The 18,211-nt window shown below is 39.6% G+C and overlaps 1 protein-coding gene and 1 pseudogene across 1 annotated transcript; both read left to right on the top strand.

Annotated features, from left to right (window-relative positions):
• Positions 1 to 264: 264 nt before the first annotated feature.
• LOC106428654 lies at positions 265 to 9,161 on the top strand (annotated as a pseudogene).
• An 8,423-nt stretch (positions 9,162 to 17,584) lies between these two features.
• LOC106428625 (uncharacterized vacuolar membrane protein YML018C-like) lies at positions 17,585 to 18,199 on the top strand. The gene is made up of 2 exons (XM_048764024.1): positions 17,585 to 17,798; positions 17,874 to 18,199. Exons 1-2 carry the CDS (start codon positions 17,585 to 17,587, stop codon positions 18,197 to 18,199), a joined length of 540 nt encoding a protein of 179 aa, XP_048619981.1.
• The last annotated feature ends 12 nt before the right edge of the window (positions 18,200 to 18,211 follow it).

Here is an 18,211-nt window from a genome sequence, read left to right as displayed (position 1 = left end):
CGGAACCTTTTTACATTTGTCCGACCATATAACTACTAACGATGGGCATATCGAGTTTTTCTGCCGAAAAATGTTTTTAACAGGCCTTAACGGAATTGTACATCGGCTATTCCATTTGCAGAGCGTGTCTAGACCTTTCTGTCGAACCATATTTCAAAAAGATGGAGCATAGCCTTAAGTTTATGTGGTAATTGCTTGTTTTTTTATCTCGAGATCGAATCCGCTGCATCGGTCGATGAATGCTTATTGTATGAGTTATGTCTCTGGTCGAGATAATCATATATGGTGGCCTAAGCCAAGGCTGAACCAATGCTAAATCTAAGAAGGTGTTTGGTACCTTTTACATTTATCCGACCATATAACTACTAAAGATGGGCATATCGAGTTTTTCTTCCGAAATTTTTTTTTATCAAGCCATAAAAGAATTGTGCTTCGACTATTCAATTTGTAGGGCGTGTCTAGGCCTTTCTGTTGAACCAGATTTTAAAAAGATGTGGCATAGCCTTAAGTTTATGTGGTAATTGCTTGTTTTTTTTATCTCGAGATCGAATCAGCTGCATCGGTCGATGAATGCTTATTGTATGAGTTATGTCTCCGGTCGAGATAATCATATATGGTGGCCTAAGTTAAGGCTGAACTAATGCTAAATCTAAAAAGGTGTTTGGTACCTTTTTACATTTATCCGACCATGTAACTACTAACGATGGGCATATCGAGTTTTTCTACCGAAAAATATTTTTAACAAGCCTTAAAGGAATTGTGCATCGACTATTCCATTTGCAGGGCGTTTCTAGACCTTTATGTCGAACCATATTTCAAAAAGATGGAGCATAGCCTTAAGTTTATGTGGTAATTGCTTGTTTTTTTTATTTCGAGATCGAATCCGCTGCACCGGGCGATGAATGCTTATTGTATGAGTTATGTCTCTGGTCGAGATAATCATATATGGTGGCCTAAGTCAAGGCTGAACCAATGCTAAATCTAAAAAGGTGGTCGGTACCTTTTTATATTTATCCGACCATGTAACTACTAACGATGACCATGTAACTACTAACGATGGGCATATCGAGTTTTTCTGCCGAAAAATATTTTTAACAAGCCTTAAAGGAATTGTGCATCGACTATTCCATTTGTAGGGCGTGTCTAGACCTTTTTGTCGAACCATATTTTAAAAAGATGGAGCATAGCCTTAAGTTTATGTGGTTATTGCTTGTTTTTTTATCTCGAGATCGAATCCGCTGCATCGGTCGATGAATGCTTATTGTATGAGTTATGTCTCTGGTCGAGATAATCATATATGGTGGCCTAAGCCAAGGCTGAACCAATGCAAAATCTAAGAAGGTGTTTGGTACCTTTTACATTTATCCGACCATATAACTACTAACGATGGGCATATCGAGTTTTTCTTCCGAATTTTTTTTTATCAAGCCATAAAAGAATTGTGCTTCGACTATTCAATTTGTAGGGCGTGTCTAGGCCTTTCTGTTGAACCAGATTTTAAAAAGATGGGGCATAGCCTTAAGTTTATGTGGTAATTGCTTGTTTTTTTTATCTCGAGATCGAATCCGCTGCATCGGTCGATGAATGCTTATTGTATGAGTTATGTCTCTGGTCGAGATAATCATATATGGTGGCCTAAGTTAAGGCTGAACTAATGCTAAATCTAAAAAGGTGTTCGGTACCTTTTTACATTTATCCGACCATGTAACTACTAACGATGGGCATATCGAGTTTTTCTACCGAAAAATATTTTTAACAAGCCTTAAAGGAATTGTGCATCGACTATTCCATTTGCAGGGCGTTTCTAGACCTTTATGTCGAACCATATTTCAAAAAGATGGAGCATAGCCTTAAGTTTATGTGGTAATTGCTTGTTTTTTTTATTTCGAGATCGAATCCGCTGCACCGGGCGATGAATGCTTATTGTATGAGTTATGTCTCTGGTCGAGATAATCATATATGGTGGCCTAAGTCAAGGCTGAACCAATGCTAAATCTAAAAAGGTGGTCGGTACCTTTTTATATTTATCCGACCATGTAACTACTAACGATGGGCATATCGAGTTTTTCTGCCGAAAAATGTTTTTAACAAGCCTTAAAGGAATTGTGCATCGACTATTCCATTTGTAGGGCGTGTCTAGACATTTCTGTCGAACCATATTTTAAAAAGATGGAGCATAGCCTTAAGTTTATGTGGTAATTGCTTATTTTTTTATCTCGAGATCGAATCCGCTGCATCGGTCGATGAATGCTTATTGTATGAGTTATGTCTCTGGTCGAGATAATCATATATGGTGGCCTAAGTCAAGGCTGAACCAATGCTAAATCTAAAAAGGTGTTCGGTACCTTTTTACATTTATCCGACCATATAACTAATAAAGATAGGCATATCAAGTTTTTCTTCCGAAAAATGTTTTAACAAGCGATAAAAGAATTGTGCTTCGACTATTCCATTTGTAGGGCGTATCTAGACCTTTCTGTCGAACCAGATTTTAAAAAGATGGAGCATAGCCTTTAGTTTATGTGGTAATTGCTTGTTTTTTTATCTCGAGATCGAATCCGCTGCATCTGTCGATGAATGCTTATTGTATGAGTTATGTCTCTGGTCGAGATAATCATATATGGTGGCGTAAGTCAAGGCTGAACCCATGCTAAATCTAAAATGATGTTCCGAACCAAGTCATTTCCAGGTCTCATATATCTATTTAATCTCAAGTTTTATAGATATAATTAGGAATAATAATAATGTTACAATAATTAGCATTTCCATTTTGAAAAATAAGTAGTTCGTGCAACCATCAACATTACATCCAACCTTTTTGTTGCATTCTATTATATTCACTTCATGGTCTCCATGTCATTCTTCATCTTCTTTATTTGTTTAAAATCTCCAAAATATATTTCTTAGAGGAATGTGAGGCACACGAACATGAGAGCAACGGTTATGGACAGACCCCATTTTTTCATAATCTATTACATTCATTAACACACAATAGTTTAATTGTCTATATTAAGAGAAATTCAGAAACCTAAACATGAATAATCCAATTTTCAAGGAGTCTCTTCAGCGCTTCGTATCCCGACGGTTTTGGTGTTGATTTTCTTTCTCTTGACCTGAGTTTTGTGAGATCTTGATATTAAGGTGGAGATATAAAGGGAAAACCCTAAAAGGTTTTTTTGGGAAAGAAGCAACCATGTTTATGAAGAAGGAATCCAAGGTTCATTTGCTTTGCTTTCTCTCAACAAAAATAAAATTTCAGATAGTTCTCTCTTTATCTGGATTATATAATGTTTTCTTCTTGCCAATGCAGACATTTATTGATCTTTAATCACAAGAAGAAGAAAGAGAGATTGAAGGTTACTTGAGAAAGGGTTCCTCACGAAAGGGAATTAGATAAGAAGATGAATTGCTTCTCATGCTTTTATTTCCATGAAAAGAAAAGAACTCCCAAAGATTCAGATAACAACAGCCGCCGGAGAAATGGCAAGGTGACCGGTCGAGACAACAACAAAACACACCCTGGTAAGCTCAGAACATTCTATATAAAAATTTTAGATAATTTCCAATTCTATATATGTTAGGGTTTTATAAGCCTAGATTTTTTTGTCCTTGCAGAGATTCCAACTAAGACTGAGGTTGAGAAGAACAAGAACAATGATGCAGAAAAAGAAATCTCGAACAACATTGCTGCACAGACATTCACCTTCAGGGAGCTGGCTACTGCTACCAAGAATTTTAGACAAGAATGTCTGATCGGTGAAGGAGGCTTTGGTAGGGTGTACAAGGGTAGGGATGTCAAATGGGCGGGTTGTTCATGGGTGATCCATGTCCAAATTAATATAGGCTTATATGGACACACCCATATTTGACCATAAAATGTTTTGTCCAAATGGACGACGCCCAAATACACCTATAGCCCAAATGGGCAAACCCATATGGATATTAAGAGGCCCAAATATTAAAAATGTCTAGGGTTAATGTATTTGGGGGAAAACACGTTTTCCTGCAAAACGCGTTTTTCCGCAAAATGAATTTTCTCGCAAAAACACGTTTTCCCGCAAAATGAGTTTTCTCGCAAAAACGTGTTTTCCCGTAAAAACGCATTTTCTCACTGTTAAAGATGATTTACATAAACCCTAAGATCTTTAACATCTAAACTAATCACATAATAGAGTTATAAGAGAGTTTATCGGAGTACCTCCTTGCATAGTTGCGGAAACCTTCTTGAATGGCTTTGATATGAAAGATGAGGTCTTGATCTTCAAACAAGTTTTTGAAGTTTCTCTCCCCTTGCCCAAAACCTTCTTAATGTGTTGCTTTCTTAGGATTTTCTTGATGTGTCTTTGTGATGGTCCAAAGACCACTATTTATAGGTGGTGAGAGGGAGCAAAAACTTGCTCACCAAGTCTTTTTAACTTTCTTGGCAAGTTTCTTCTTTAATCTCAACCATCCATCATGGTTGATTAATGACAAGTGTTTAGACTTCTAGAAGCATTTTTTCATACAATGATCTTGTTTTCTTTTGATGCATTGAATTTATTTCAAATGCTTTCTTACAATGACACTAGTTTAATGAGTCATCAAGTGAGAAACCTTCTAGAATCTATTACTTGTCCATTAGTTAATCATCATCATAAGAAACTAAACTCCTTTTGTTACCATTTTATTGGTTACCAAGTATCATTAGGATTTAACAATCTCAATAAGATTAAGTTTACCAAAAGACCACATTATGGTATAGAAACATTATCTTTCTAATGATAATATTTCTTACACTCACAAAAAGTGTTTTCTCGTAAAACGTGTTTTTCTGTCAAAACGGATTTTCTCGCAAAACGCATTTTTTTGCAAAAACACATTTTCCCGTAAAGATGAGCTTTCTTGCAAAATGCATTTTCCTGTAAAAATGCGCTTTCTCGCAAAAACACGTTTTTTTCTCGCCAAAATGCGTTTTCCTGCAAAAATGTGTTTTCCCGCAAAAATGTCTTTCCCCGCAAAAATACATTTTCTCGTAAAAACGAATTTTCTGTAAAAACTCATTTTCCCGCAAAAACGCATTTTCCCGTTAAACGTGTTTTCCCACAAAAACGCGATTTCCCGCAAAAATGTGTTTTCCTGCAAAAACGCATTTTCCCACAAAAAAACGCGTTTTTCCATCAAAACTCGTTTTTCCACCAAACGCGTATTCCTGCCAAACACATTTTCCCGCCAAAATTGCAAAAACGCGTTTTCCCGCCAAAACCGTAAACACACATTTTTCCGCAAAAATTGTAAAAACGTATTTTCCCTACAAAACCGCAAAAATGCGTTTTCCTAGACAAAATACAGAAACGAACAACACCCAGATGAAGCATCTGTACATTTTTTAAATTAAAAAATTAGACTATTTACATTAAGTGGGCGTTTGGGCCCCATGGGCAATCCAACTGGTCATGGTCCTATTTGGATATGGTCCTGTTTGGGCTTCGACCAAAAACGCACCGAAAAAAATTATGCCCATATAGACACACCCAAATCCGACTAGCCCGTTCATTTGACTCGAAAAATCTGGCAAGGTTAGTACTATGTAGTTTCAAGATCTTTCTCGATCTTTGACTGGACTAACTGGTCACATGAAAAGGATATCAATAGTTTGATTATAGAAGATAAATACTACACGTTAGAAAGATGTCTTTGTTTAGGTTTAACTAGTTATGTTTACCTAAAACATATATACTATTGTATAAATTAATTTAATTGAAACCTAAATACGTTAATATTTGATGAATATTGTACATGACTTGTTAAAACAAGTGACTCATGAATTGTGTAATGGTTGTTTTGGATTCAGATTGTGGCAGTGAAGCAATTAGATAGAAATGGGCTGCAAGGGAACAAAGAGTTCATCGTAGAAGTGTTGATGTTAAGTCTCTTGCATCACAAGCATCTCGTGAATCTCATTGGTTATTGTGCTGATGGAGACCAGAGACTTCTTGTCTATGAATACATGTCTCGTGGTTCACTTGAAGATCATCTCCTCAGTAAACTTTACAAAACTAAAGATCGGTAGTATACACTATTTTATTGGCTTAGTTTACAGTATTTGATTGTTGATTGTAATGTTTACAGATCTAACACCTGATCAAGTACCGTTGGATTGGGACACAAGGATCAGAATTGCCCTAGGAGCCGCGATGGGTCTTGAATACTTGCATGACAAGGCTGATCCTCCGGTGATCTATAGAGATCTCAAGGCAGCAAACATCCTTTTGGACAGTGACTTCAACGCCAAGTTATCCGATTTTGGGCTTGCAAAGCTAGGTCCTGTCGGAGACAAGCAACATGTGTCTTCAAGAGTAATGGGAACTTACGGGTACTGTGCTCCAGCGTATCAAAGAACCGGTCAGTTAACCATTAAATCTGATGTTTACAGCTTTGGAGTTGTGTTGTTGGAGTTGATAACTGGACGAAGAGTTATTGACACAACCAGGCCCAAAGATGAACAGAACCTAGTGACTTGGGTGAGTTTTGGCCTTGGCTCAAATTATGATTTTTTTTTTAATTAAATCACGATCAAGGATGTAGTACTATTTGTTGTAGCGGCCCTTCGTACAAAATTATTACCTCACGCTCATTCTATGCTTTCTCCTTTACGGTCCCTAAATTTTCAGATCCGGTCTTATTTAACATTAAATTTCTTGTTGTTTTTTAGGCACAACCTGTGTTCAAAGAACCGAGTAGATTCCCGGAGTTAGCGGATCCAAGTCTGGAAGGAGTGTTCCCGGAGAAAGCACTTAACCAGGCCGTGGCGGTCACTGCCATGTGTTTACAGGAAGAGGCAACTGTACGGCCACTCATGAGCGACGTTGTGACCGCTCTCGGTTTCTTGGGAACTGCTCCTGGTGGCTCTATCTCTGTTCCACACTACGACGACGTTCCTCCTCCTCAGCAGACGGCTGAACCCTCAAGGGCCCTGTGACGGCTGAGGAACGGGAGAGAGCTGTGGCGGAGGCAATGGAGTGGGGAGTTGCTTCAAGGGCACATTCTAGGAACACAAATGCAGCACAGTCCCGGAACCCAAGTGCAGCACATTCCAGGAACCCAAGTGCTTCTTGATTTTAAATTTTTTGCATATCTTTGTCTTCTTGATTTAATATTGGATTTTGTTGTTTTCATCTTTTTTTTGAAAGTTTCAGAGACTAGTGATAGCAGTTTGTTACCTTCTTCTTGTGTTTTAATATTCAGTGTTCGTTTCAATGTGTATATTCCAGCTGGGTTTTCATAGCTCGGGAATGCAGATTTTCATGGATTATAGTCTTGGTTTCAGTTTTGAGCGTGGATAAACTTTGTTTTATATTTTAGTCAAAAAATAAACTTTGTTTTATAGTTAACTTTTATTGTGTTTCTAGTCAAAATATAAGTAAAGCTTTTATGTCCGTGGAAGGCCACAAAGATCAGTTATATAGCAACGCATAATCACCATAACACAAGCAAACAAGAGAGTTAGTATATGTTGTCTATTGACTCCATATCAATGTTTTTAAAACCGTTCCAACCGGAAGGTAAACCTAAAATTATTTGGCTCGCAGTTCAATGTTCAATAACTTGATTTAATTTATTTTAATATATAAATTAAAAAGTAATATTAATAAATATGATAATTAATTAAAATATAAATAAAATTTTAATATAAAATATGTAAATATAATCTAGTTTTTTTTCTTCATGTTATTAGTTTTTAGATTTTTGATTGTTTTAATGGTTTCTATTCAATTCAATAATTTTGAAACTCAATCCAGTTACGTGATTGGTCTATGATTGAATCAATTATTAGACTCAACCCGATTACATGACTGGTTCATGGTCGAACCCGATCCAACCATCAGGTCGATCCGGTTTTATGAACACTGATCTATATAAATAATACAAAAACTTAATAATAATACAAAACGTGTGACGAAAAACAACAAAAATGTCTTATCTAGTCAGTATGTATACCTAAAAGGCCTTAAACATAATTGGGCTAATAAGAAATTCCAAGATGGGCTGATAAGAAATCCCAAGATGAGCCGATAATAAAGCCTATATTCAAGCTCAAAACATCCGCCAAACTCTCTCTCCCTCCCTCTCTCTCGCTCGCTCGCTCTCCCCTTCGCGCTGATTCTCTGATTCCACTTTGAATCGCAATTCATCTTCCACATGGTTTAGCTAGATCGCTATCGACTAGTTTACGCTGCGAGAGATCTTTGATTCATCTTCTGTACAATGTATAGAATTCAAGGATCAAATAAGTATAACTCTCTTATTATTAACTTGAGAAACTAACTCAAAACTCAAGCTTAATCCCCAAACTCTATTAAGGTATGTCACACAAACGACATCTACTTATATAGAGCTTGTGTTTATCCTAATCCTAATAGATTACATAACTTTAGATAACTCCTAATAATATTATGCATCTATCTCCATAACTCGGTAGGATTAGGATAATGCCTTGCATCTCAATCTTCTTTCCTTTTCAAGCTTATTCCAACAGTCTCCCCTTTAAGCTTGAAATCTTCTCTTGTCACTTCTTGCATCCCAATCAAATCTCTCATTTTTCTGAACTTGATTCTCCCTAGAGCTTTAGTTAGGATGTCCGCTTTCTGTTGATCACCTGAGACATGTTCCACAACGATCTGTCCCCTTTCCACACATTCACGTATAAAGTGGTAACGTGAGTGTATGTGTTTGTTCCTTCCGTGAAAAACCAGGTTTCTAGTAAGTGATATAGCTGACTGATTGTCTATCCTGATCAGCACTTTCTGCACTGGTTCCTCGGTGATCTCGCTTAGCAACTCCTGCAGCCATATGGCTTGTTTAGCCTCCTCTGTTCCAGCCATGAACTCAGCTTCACAGCTTGAGAGCGCGACGGTTTCTTGCTTGGCAGAGCACCACGTGATCAAGCTCTCTCCAAGGTAGAATATGTAACATGCTGTACTTCTCCCATCATCGGGGTCAACATTGTGACTACTATCACTAAAGCCAATAAGTCTAGGAACCTTTGGTGTTGATCGAGTAAAGACAAGTCCGAGTGATGTAGTCCCTTGTAGATACCTGAGAACATGCTTCATAGCTGCTCCATGTGACGTCTTAGGGCTCTGCATATATCTACTAAGGACTCCCACAGTGTATGACAGATCCGGCCTAGTATGGAGTAGATATCTCAGGCACCCAACATTTCTCCGGTAACTCGTTGCATTTATGTCTTCTTCTTCAATCGATTTCGCAAGTTTCAAGCCATGTTCCATAGGTATATGTGACATGTTGCAGTTCTTCATACCGCTTTCTTCCAAGATTCTTAGCGCGTATCTCCTTTGATTCAGAGTTATATGACCTTCTTCTTGGCATACTTCTATCCCAAAGTAGTAGCTCAACTTTCCTAAATCACTCATATCAAACTTGGAAGCCATCTCTGATTTGAAATCGTTGATGATCTTCGAGCTTGCTCCAGTGATGAACAAGTCATCAACATACGCCGCCACCACAAGTATGCTAGCCTTGACCATCTTTCTATAGACAGAGGGTTCCTTAGAACACTTTGTAAACCCTAACTCAAGTAGGATCCCGTTGAGTTTGTTGTTCCACGCCCTAGGAGCCTGCTTCAATCCGTACAATGCCTTGCGGAGTTTGTACACCTTCTTCTTACTTCCTTTCACTTCAAAACCCTCTGGTTGAGTCACATAGACTATCTCTTTCAAATCTCCATGCAAAAACGCAGTTTTAACATCTAGATGATGAACCTCCCATCCTCTAGTTGCTGCAATACTCACCAGTAGCCTAATTGTTTCAAGTCGAGCCACAGGCGCAAAGACTTCCTCGTAGTCTATCCCATACTGCTGCACATATCCCTTAGCCACTAGGCGTGACTTGTACTTCTTGATGGTTCCATTTGAGTTAAATTTTATCTTAAACAGCCATCTCAGTCCTATCGGCTTCACACCCTCTGGAAGATCAACTAGACTCCATATTTTGTTCTTCTCAATGGACTGTAGTTCGTCCTGGCAAGCCTCTATCCATTCCTTCAGCTGTCTTGCCTCTTCGAAGTTTATTGGCTCTTCATTAAGGCACAGCAGGATCATCTCTCCTTCTTCATCAGCGAGCAAGACATAGTCCTCAAGATATCTTGGTCTTGATGTTTGTCTTTCACTTCGTCTTGGGAGCTCTCTTGTCTCGTGATCACTTTCATCCTCTTCTTCAATATGTACTGTATTTGTATCCATAGTCTCAGCTTCATCATGTTGGATCTCTTCCTCTTTGCTGCTGCTACCTTGTTCTAGTGCTTGGCCGTGGACTTGATCAGATGGTTTTGCTAGCCCATGGTTCCCAAACTCTCCCAGTACCACGTTGAAGTCGTCATAGCTTCTTAGCTCTCCATCAATCCTCTTCCAGTTCCATCCTTTGGTTTCATCAAACACTACATCACGACTTACTGTTATTCTTTTCTTCTCTGGGTCAAGCAATCTGTACGCCTTAGAACCAGGTTCTGTTCCAAGATGAACAAGCAGTCTAGACCGGTCATCTAGCTTTCTCAGGTGTGGTTTCTCAACTTTGGCGTAGCAGATGCATCCAAATATGCGTAGGTGGCTTATATTTGGTCGCTTTCCTCGCAGTACCTCATAAGGAGTTTGGTTTTGAAGAGATCTTGTCGCTATTCGATTGATTAAATATGTCGCATGCCTCACAGACTCACCCCACAAGTAATTAGGCATGTGCATGTGCTTCAGGATGCTCCTAGCCATCTCCATTAGTGTCCGGTTCCTTCTCTCAATCACTCCGTTCTGTTGTGGCGTGTACGGAGCCGTGAGATGCATCTTGATGCCATTATCCTTGCAGTATGAGTTGAATTCGTGAGATATGAACTCACCACCTCGATCACTTCTGAATGTTGTTATGCTTCTTCTAGTTTCTTGTTCCATTACCCCTCTCATCTTCTTAAACTTGTCAAAAGCTTCACTTTTCTCCTTAAGTAAGCTTATCCACATGTATCTTGTGTGGTCATCGATGACTACAAAGATATATCTATTTCCTTCCATCGTGCATGGCGTTATAGGACCACAGAGGTCACCGTGTATCAACTCCAATGGTCTGGTTGCTCTGTATGTTGTTACCTGAGGGAACATCTTTCTTGCGTGTTTCCCAAGCAAGCATGATGAGCACACATCTTTGATAACGTTGACATTTGAGACTCCGCTGACAAGTTCCTTTTGTATCATGATCCTCATAGTTGCAGTGTTGACATGCCCAAGTCTAGCATGCCATCTGTTTGACTCGCTTATCTCGCTCAGGTGAAGTTGTGATGAGTCTTTTATCCCCATCCGTACCTTATATAGTCGATTCTTCGACCTGTTTGCCTTCACAAGGAGTCTCCCGTGTTGATCATGCATAGTTAGGTGTTCTCCTCTCAAACGTATGTCGTAGCCTGACTCCGTTGCTTGACCTAAGCTAATGATATTGCTTTTTAGCTCAGGTATGTAGTACACATCATTCATCTTTCTTGCTTCTCCCTTCATGTCTACAAACAAGATAGTACCTTTTCCTTTGATGTCAATTCGTGAATCATCACCAAACCTCACTTTTCCAGTAATTGTCTTGTCCATCATTGAAAAATATCTCCTATCACCAGTAATATGATTACTAGCTCCATTATCCAAGTACCATATGTCCTTTGAATCATCATTTGTTTCATACTTCTCCGGCAAGAAATTCCTCTCATTGAGATAGACAACTTCGTGCATCATTAGCTCGTCTGCATCCTGTGTATCACTATTGTCATTCTCCAATGTTTCTTGTAGCTTGAGAAGGCGGTCCGGGCAATCAGAGGTGTAGTGTCCCATCTTATCACACCTATAACACATCACCCTTGATGTGTCTCTGCCTCCATTGTATCTTCCTCTGCCTCGCCCTCTGTGATAAGACCTTCCTCCTCTGCCACGTCCTATGTCCTTTCTATTGTAATCACGTTGGTCTTTGTTGTAGTCACAAGATGGATGTGTGACTTGTGTTTCACGCGAGTCATCGTTTGAATACATTAGCTTTGGCTGATCATCAGATTGTTCCTCATCCTCATGTATCCTCTCTTCATAAGCCTTCATACGACCCATGATATCTTCAAAGCTAGTATTATTTAGGTCTAATACTTGCTCTAATGATGCCACAATATGGATGTACTTCCTCCGTGGGAGACCGCTTAAGAGTTTCTTCACCATCTTCAGTTCTTCAATGTTAACACCTAGGGCTGCAGACTTTGATGCAATTTCAGCCAATTTGCCTCCAAAATCATCAACTGACTCTGTATCTTTCATCTTGAGGCGATCAAACTCACTCATCAATGTTTGCAACCGCGCTTCTTTGACTCTCTCAGCTCCGATGTATCTGGTTTTAATTGTCTCTCATACCTTCTTCGATGTATCAAGCTCGCCGACTTGAAGTATCAACGCCTCCGGTATAGATTGAAGTAGTAGCGCCATCGCCATGTTATTCTTCTCTCCTTCGGTTGCTTCATCTTCAATAGCTTCCCAGACTTTGTGTACTTTAAGAGCTATCTTCATCCTTATTGTCCACACTGTATATTTTGTTGAATTAAGCATTTGGCACTTTATAGATGAAGATCCTCCTCCTTCCTTTGGATTCAAGTTCGTCGCCATGACGATATCACCACTCATCTCTTTTGAACCTTAGTGCTCTGATACCAAATATAGAATTCAAGGGTCAAATAAGTATAAATCTCTTATTATTAACTTGAGAAACTAACTCAAAACTCAAGCTTAATCCCCAAACTCTATTAAGGTATGTCACACAACCGACATCTACTTATATAGAGCTTGTGTTTATCCTAATCCTAATAGATTACATAACTTTAGATAACTCCTAATAATATTATGTATCTATCTCCATAACTCGGTAGGATTAGGATAATGCCTTGCATCTCAATCTTCTTTCCTTTTCAAGCTTACTCCAACACAATGCTTTTCATTGATCTTGATAGGTGAGATCTGTTGAGCTCAATCCCAACTAATTGCGATTCGAAGAGATATGTCAAGTGAAGTATAGAGATGGGTATTAGGTCTGATATACATATTCACCGTCGCCACGATTTGGATGGCAGCCAGCTTCGTAGTATAGTCTGTGGTGGACGCCGGCGTCTCTCCCTTCTTGATCACTTTCATTTGCAACTCTCTCTTCATCATTTATCTTCCTCTCTTCGAGATCAGTCGCTACCTCGAAGATTCGTACGGAAGTTTACTCTTTTGGAGAAACAAAAGGTCTCATTTGCTTGAATTGGTAGAATCAGAGAAAGCTGTTTTGCTTGGACAAAGTGATGTGAAATCTGAAGAATCAGGGGTTGTTGCAAGAGAGGATGGAGATGAGATTGAATCTGGATTGGAAAGTTTAGAGCTTGAGGTTGTTGATGGTGTTAACGATAGTGGTGGCAAAGGGTTAGATGAGAAGTGTTTGATCCAAAAATGGTGTTTATGCCGGTGATTTTTGTTGAATCAATACAAATCAAAGAATCTAAAGATAATGGTTAGATTCTTTGAGGTTTAAGAGAAATCTTGAAAGAATCAAATGAGATGTGAATATCAAAAAAAATTTATAGATCAAAGATTGTATTACATGAATGATTACAAGTGTAAATAAATCTAAGAATCTATAAACTTTTTGTAGAAGTGTTAGGTCTAAAAATGGAGAAGATAACATCCTCCCTCCTCATAAGGAGATAGCTCCTTATTTATAGGAGAAAGATTTGTAGGGTTTCATAATGAAGTGGACCTAATTCAATGTCTAATGGGCCTTGAGGGAAGATGTAAATCCACCCCTAACAGTAAGTCCCCCCCCCCCCAAGTTCGTTGAGAGAGTCGAAATCGATATCTGTGAATTTTATGTATAGGGTTTATTAGACAATGAACTAGGCACGTACCCATGTCGCAGATGATTGTCATGAGCGGAACGTCATAGTTAGGTTGCCATAAATGAAGTGTCATAGACGGACTGTCCCGGGCGAGCTGTCATCAACATACTTCTGATTCCGATCAGGCTTCTTACTCCGGGATAGTTGCGCGAACGATCTGTGAGGACAGTGTTCTGAACCACCGGAGCAAGTTGCCATGGATGAAGCGTCGATCGACTAACTGCCAAGAACAAGTTGCCATAGACATAATTATGAACGTACCACCATGGACGGCCCGTCACAATCAAGTCACCAAGGTGGACATGTCTTCGTAGCATTGATGCAATCCATGTGTAGATGGAGTAATGAAATCAACGGGATGAGTCGTCTTGTTGATCCGCATGTTGCCGCGACTGGTCGGCATGTAAGATGTTTGCGAGATCAAACCGAGATTGCAAGATCATGCTTTGTCGCCAAGATCAGGTTTTGAGCTTCTAGCGGTGAAACGAGAAGGCATTCTGCCTATGATCTTGAGATGGTTTGCAGCGAGAACATGCAAAGACCAGGGCGAGGGGATGGACAAAGCTTCAAGAAAATTAAGTCTTGTTAGCAACCACATGTCATGAACGTTGATATAATCAAATACAGTGACTTTGAACATAAGTCAATACGCTGTAACGATCATTATCGCTTCTTTAAATATTTTATTATCGTGGTTAGATAATAAATTATTAAAGAAGAAAACTATAAATTGACTACGCCTTAAACGTCAGGATAATAATGATTTGATAAGGTTGTTAGGAAAACTTATCTTGTCAATTGGTAAAGCTTGCTTGGTGAAGAAGCAAGAGCTCTATGCTATGAAGTTTACGTCCATAGCAGAGTTCAGAGATGAGAGCATCGAAGTCTTGATTTTTCCTCATCACATCACTTTTGCCAAGATTGCACAAAGCCTTGGATCGAGAAAGGAACTCTTGATCGGCACTTGACGAAGAAGTGGACGAGAGGCCTCCAACTTTATGAAGAGACGCAGACGGTCATGACGCGTGAGGTAGAAGCAAGAGCTTCTGGAAGTGTGGTGACGTATAGAGTCGTGGGTAAAGCCGTGTCTTATACTTCCAAGGCAAGCCCATAACCGTATTTGTGATGTCAAGCTCTAGCTTCTTAATCTTGTTCATGTCCAACTTGTTGCAGTAGTCTCGTAACAAAGGGACAGAGCCGGTCACTTCTCTTTGCCAAGTCCATGTGGGCTTCATAGTGTCTCGTTAGTAAGCTCACGAGAAGAGATGAGAGAGATTGGTTAATTCCGAGACCAAGTTAGGGTGAGTTGTTGGTCGTGACAAGTGATGGATCAGATGAGAAGAACTTTGAGCAGAGCCACATTAGACTTTGAATTCTCGAGGAGCTTGTGCAGGTTGCGGCATATTTGTCGAAGAGCTCGCTGGAAAGAACAGGACCTTGACCAGCTCAGTCTCTCTTTATGCTTAGCTCCTGATCTTCAGACCATCCCTCCAGATAAAGCGATAGGTAATGCTGTTCAAGATAAAGTTGTAGCCCTCACTCTCAAGTGGAGAACCGTGATGGCTATCACCCCAATCACAATGGCTGCAGCAGCGCTTACGGCTATCAAGGAAGAGATACTGAGGAGTATTCTTTCATGACCAACAATATCAAGAGATGTTGCTTCACCAGAATCAGTATCTAAGGAGATCAAAGACTGAAGTGAACTGCAGTTCTTGATAGAAGATGGGATAGTTCCTCCTAACAAGTTGTTTTCAAGTCTCTAAGACCTCCAAAACCAACTCCAATCACACCAGAGAAAGAATTGCTTGACAGATCCAACACCTGGATCTTCTTGATACAAACAGACACCCGGCTCCTCAGATCAAGCTCAACCTCGCTTCTCAGATGTCCAAAATAAATCCTTCCGGGAGAGACGGTGACAAGAGACTACGAGCTTTCCAAGGTCAAACTGTGATTGTGATTGCTGTGGTTTCATGAATCAAGAACAGAGCTGAACTTCTCTCTCAGCTGCCGTTGATGGAGCGGCTTCAATCAAGCTTTCTCTTTTGCTCCAGCAAGAGCTTCCGGTGAGGCCATAAATGTCTCGAGGAGGAGGAGATCGTATGAAGCCGAAATCAAGCATGGGCTGAGTTTGGGGAGTGATTAGATTCGAGACGTGGCGGTGGAGACTGAAGCCGGTGAGGAAACATAGCCCAACAAACTCGAATCAAGGTCAAACTCGTGAGCTTCGCGGGATCCATTCTCGAGCTTTGTTATAATCTTTGCCGAGCTTTGTTGCAATCTGTGGCCCGATACTCTTTAATCAGAGCAGACGAGAGAGGAGTTGTTGGATGTCGTTGCTAACTGAGCTGAGATCTCGGTTCTCCGTCGCGAGCTCCAAAGCTGAGAACTTTCGAGTTCACGACTGCCGTTGAGGTAGTGAACAACCTCTCTCTTTTCTCCTTCCGTCACAGGCTTGCTCGTCGTTGGCGGGGATGGAACGGAACTCGACCGATACGGGAAAGAAGCGACAGCCCCATCGACGTCGTCTGTGTTCGATTCCCTCTTTTTCAGAGTCGTCATCGGTCACGACTCCTAAAGTCAGAAATATAAAAAAAAAATTTATCATTTCCCTTCCTTTTCAAAGATTAAGCACATGTTTATTATTATGCCATGATTATTATGAATCGAGATTTAATAATGAGATGAGATTGTGAAACTTATCTTTTTCAAAGATGATTTCAATACTCGGCTCTTGATGAGAGTCCCATCCCCCGCAAAAACAAACTTTCATGAGAAAGTTTCATCTTTTGTTTTGAGATGATGAAGTTAGATCTAGGATTCTCTCAAATTTGATATCTTTGAAGATAGTTCTCCTTGTCCCCTCCTTCTAGCGCCAACTGTTTGATTTAAAAATGGTGTTTATGCTGGTGATTTTTGTTGAATCAATACAAATCAAAGAATCTAAAGATAATGTTTAGATTCTTTGAGGTTTAAGAGAAATCTTGAAAGAATCAAATGAGATGTGAATACCAAAAAGAATTTATAGATCAAAGATTGTATTACATGAATGATTACAAGTGTAAATAAATCTAAAAATCTATAAAGTTTTTTTGTAGAAGTGTTAGGTCTAAAAATGGAGAAGATAACATCCTCCTTCCTCATAAGGAGATAGCTCTTTATTTATAGGAAAAAGATGTGTAGGGTTTCATAATGAAGTTGACCTAATTCAATGTCTAATGGGCCTTGAGGGAAGATGTAAATCCACCCCTAACAAGAAGGGACGTTGGACACAGATGTGTGTTGCTAAAGTTAGCCTTGTGATATGTCCGTTTTGGTTCTTGGCTCAGCTTACTTTCAATCTCTCTCTCTAAGTACACCACAGTTACGGTAAGAACACTGCAAACTCATCTTTATTGCTATGTTCTGAAACTACTCTTGATTTTTTTTGTATTTTGTGTTAACTGCAGTCCAATACTATCTTTAAGCAGCTCATCAAGCCCATTCACGTTTCTGGTGTCACTAATATTCTTGGGAGAAAAGTTCACGTGGTTGAAACTCGTCAGTGTGCTTCTCTGTATGTCTGGTACCATAATTGTGAGTCTTGGCGACTGAGAATCAAACTCGACTGCAACAGCTAAAAACCCTCCTCTGGGAGATGTTCTCTCGCTGATGGTGTTTTACGCCGTCTACATCACTCTTATACGCAAGAAGCTTCCTGATGATGATGAAAGAAGCGGCTGGTTCAGTATGGCTCAGCTTCTTGGGTTTCTAGGGCTCTTCAACTTTTTTATCTTCTTGCCTGCTGCTCTGATACTAAACTTTACAAAGCGAGAACGCTTCAACGCACTAACCTTGAAACAGTTAAGTCTGGTGGTTGGCAAAGGTATATGTTTCTAATCTTTAAGGTGCAAGTAATACATTAGGATTTGATGTTGGAATGTGTGTTTGGTGTTTTCAGGTTTATTAGATAATGTACTCAGTGACTACCTATGGGCAAAGGCTGTACTTTTGACAACAACCACAGTGGCATCGGCTGGGCTGACTATACAGGTTCTATTGGCGGCCATTGTAGACAGCTTATCAGGGAACAAACCAAGCTTCACCGACTTCATTGGTGCTGCAGCTGTAATGGTTGGCTTTGCAGGAATCAATATTCCTGCAGAGGTGTTTCACAGATCCAAAGAGACATCTATTGAGTTAGAGCCTGTAACATCGTTCACAGATCCTCCTCAGATTGTGTCGGATAGCATAAGAGTAGATTCTTCAGAGACCCAAGTGTCCTAACTGTTCCAAATT

This window comes from Brassica napus, chromosome C7, assembly GCF_020379485.1.
Source record: "Brassica napus cultivar Da-Ae chromosome C7, Da-Ae, whole genome shotgun sequence".
Classification (NCBI taxonomy): domain Eukaryota; kingdom Viridiplantae; phylum Streptophyta; class Magnoliopsida; order Brassicales; family Brassicaceae; genus Brassica; species Brassica napus.
This window is presented reverse-complemented; position numbering and strand designations above follow the sequence as displayed.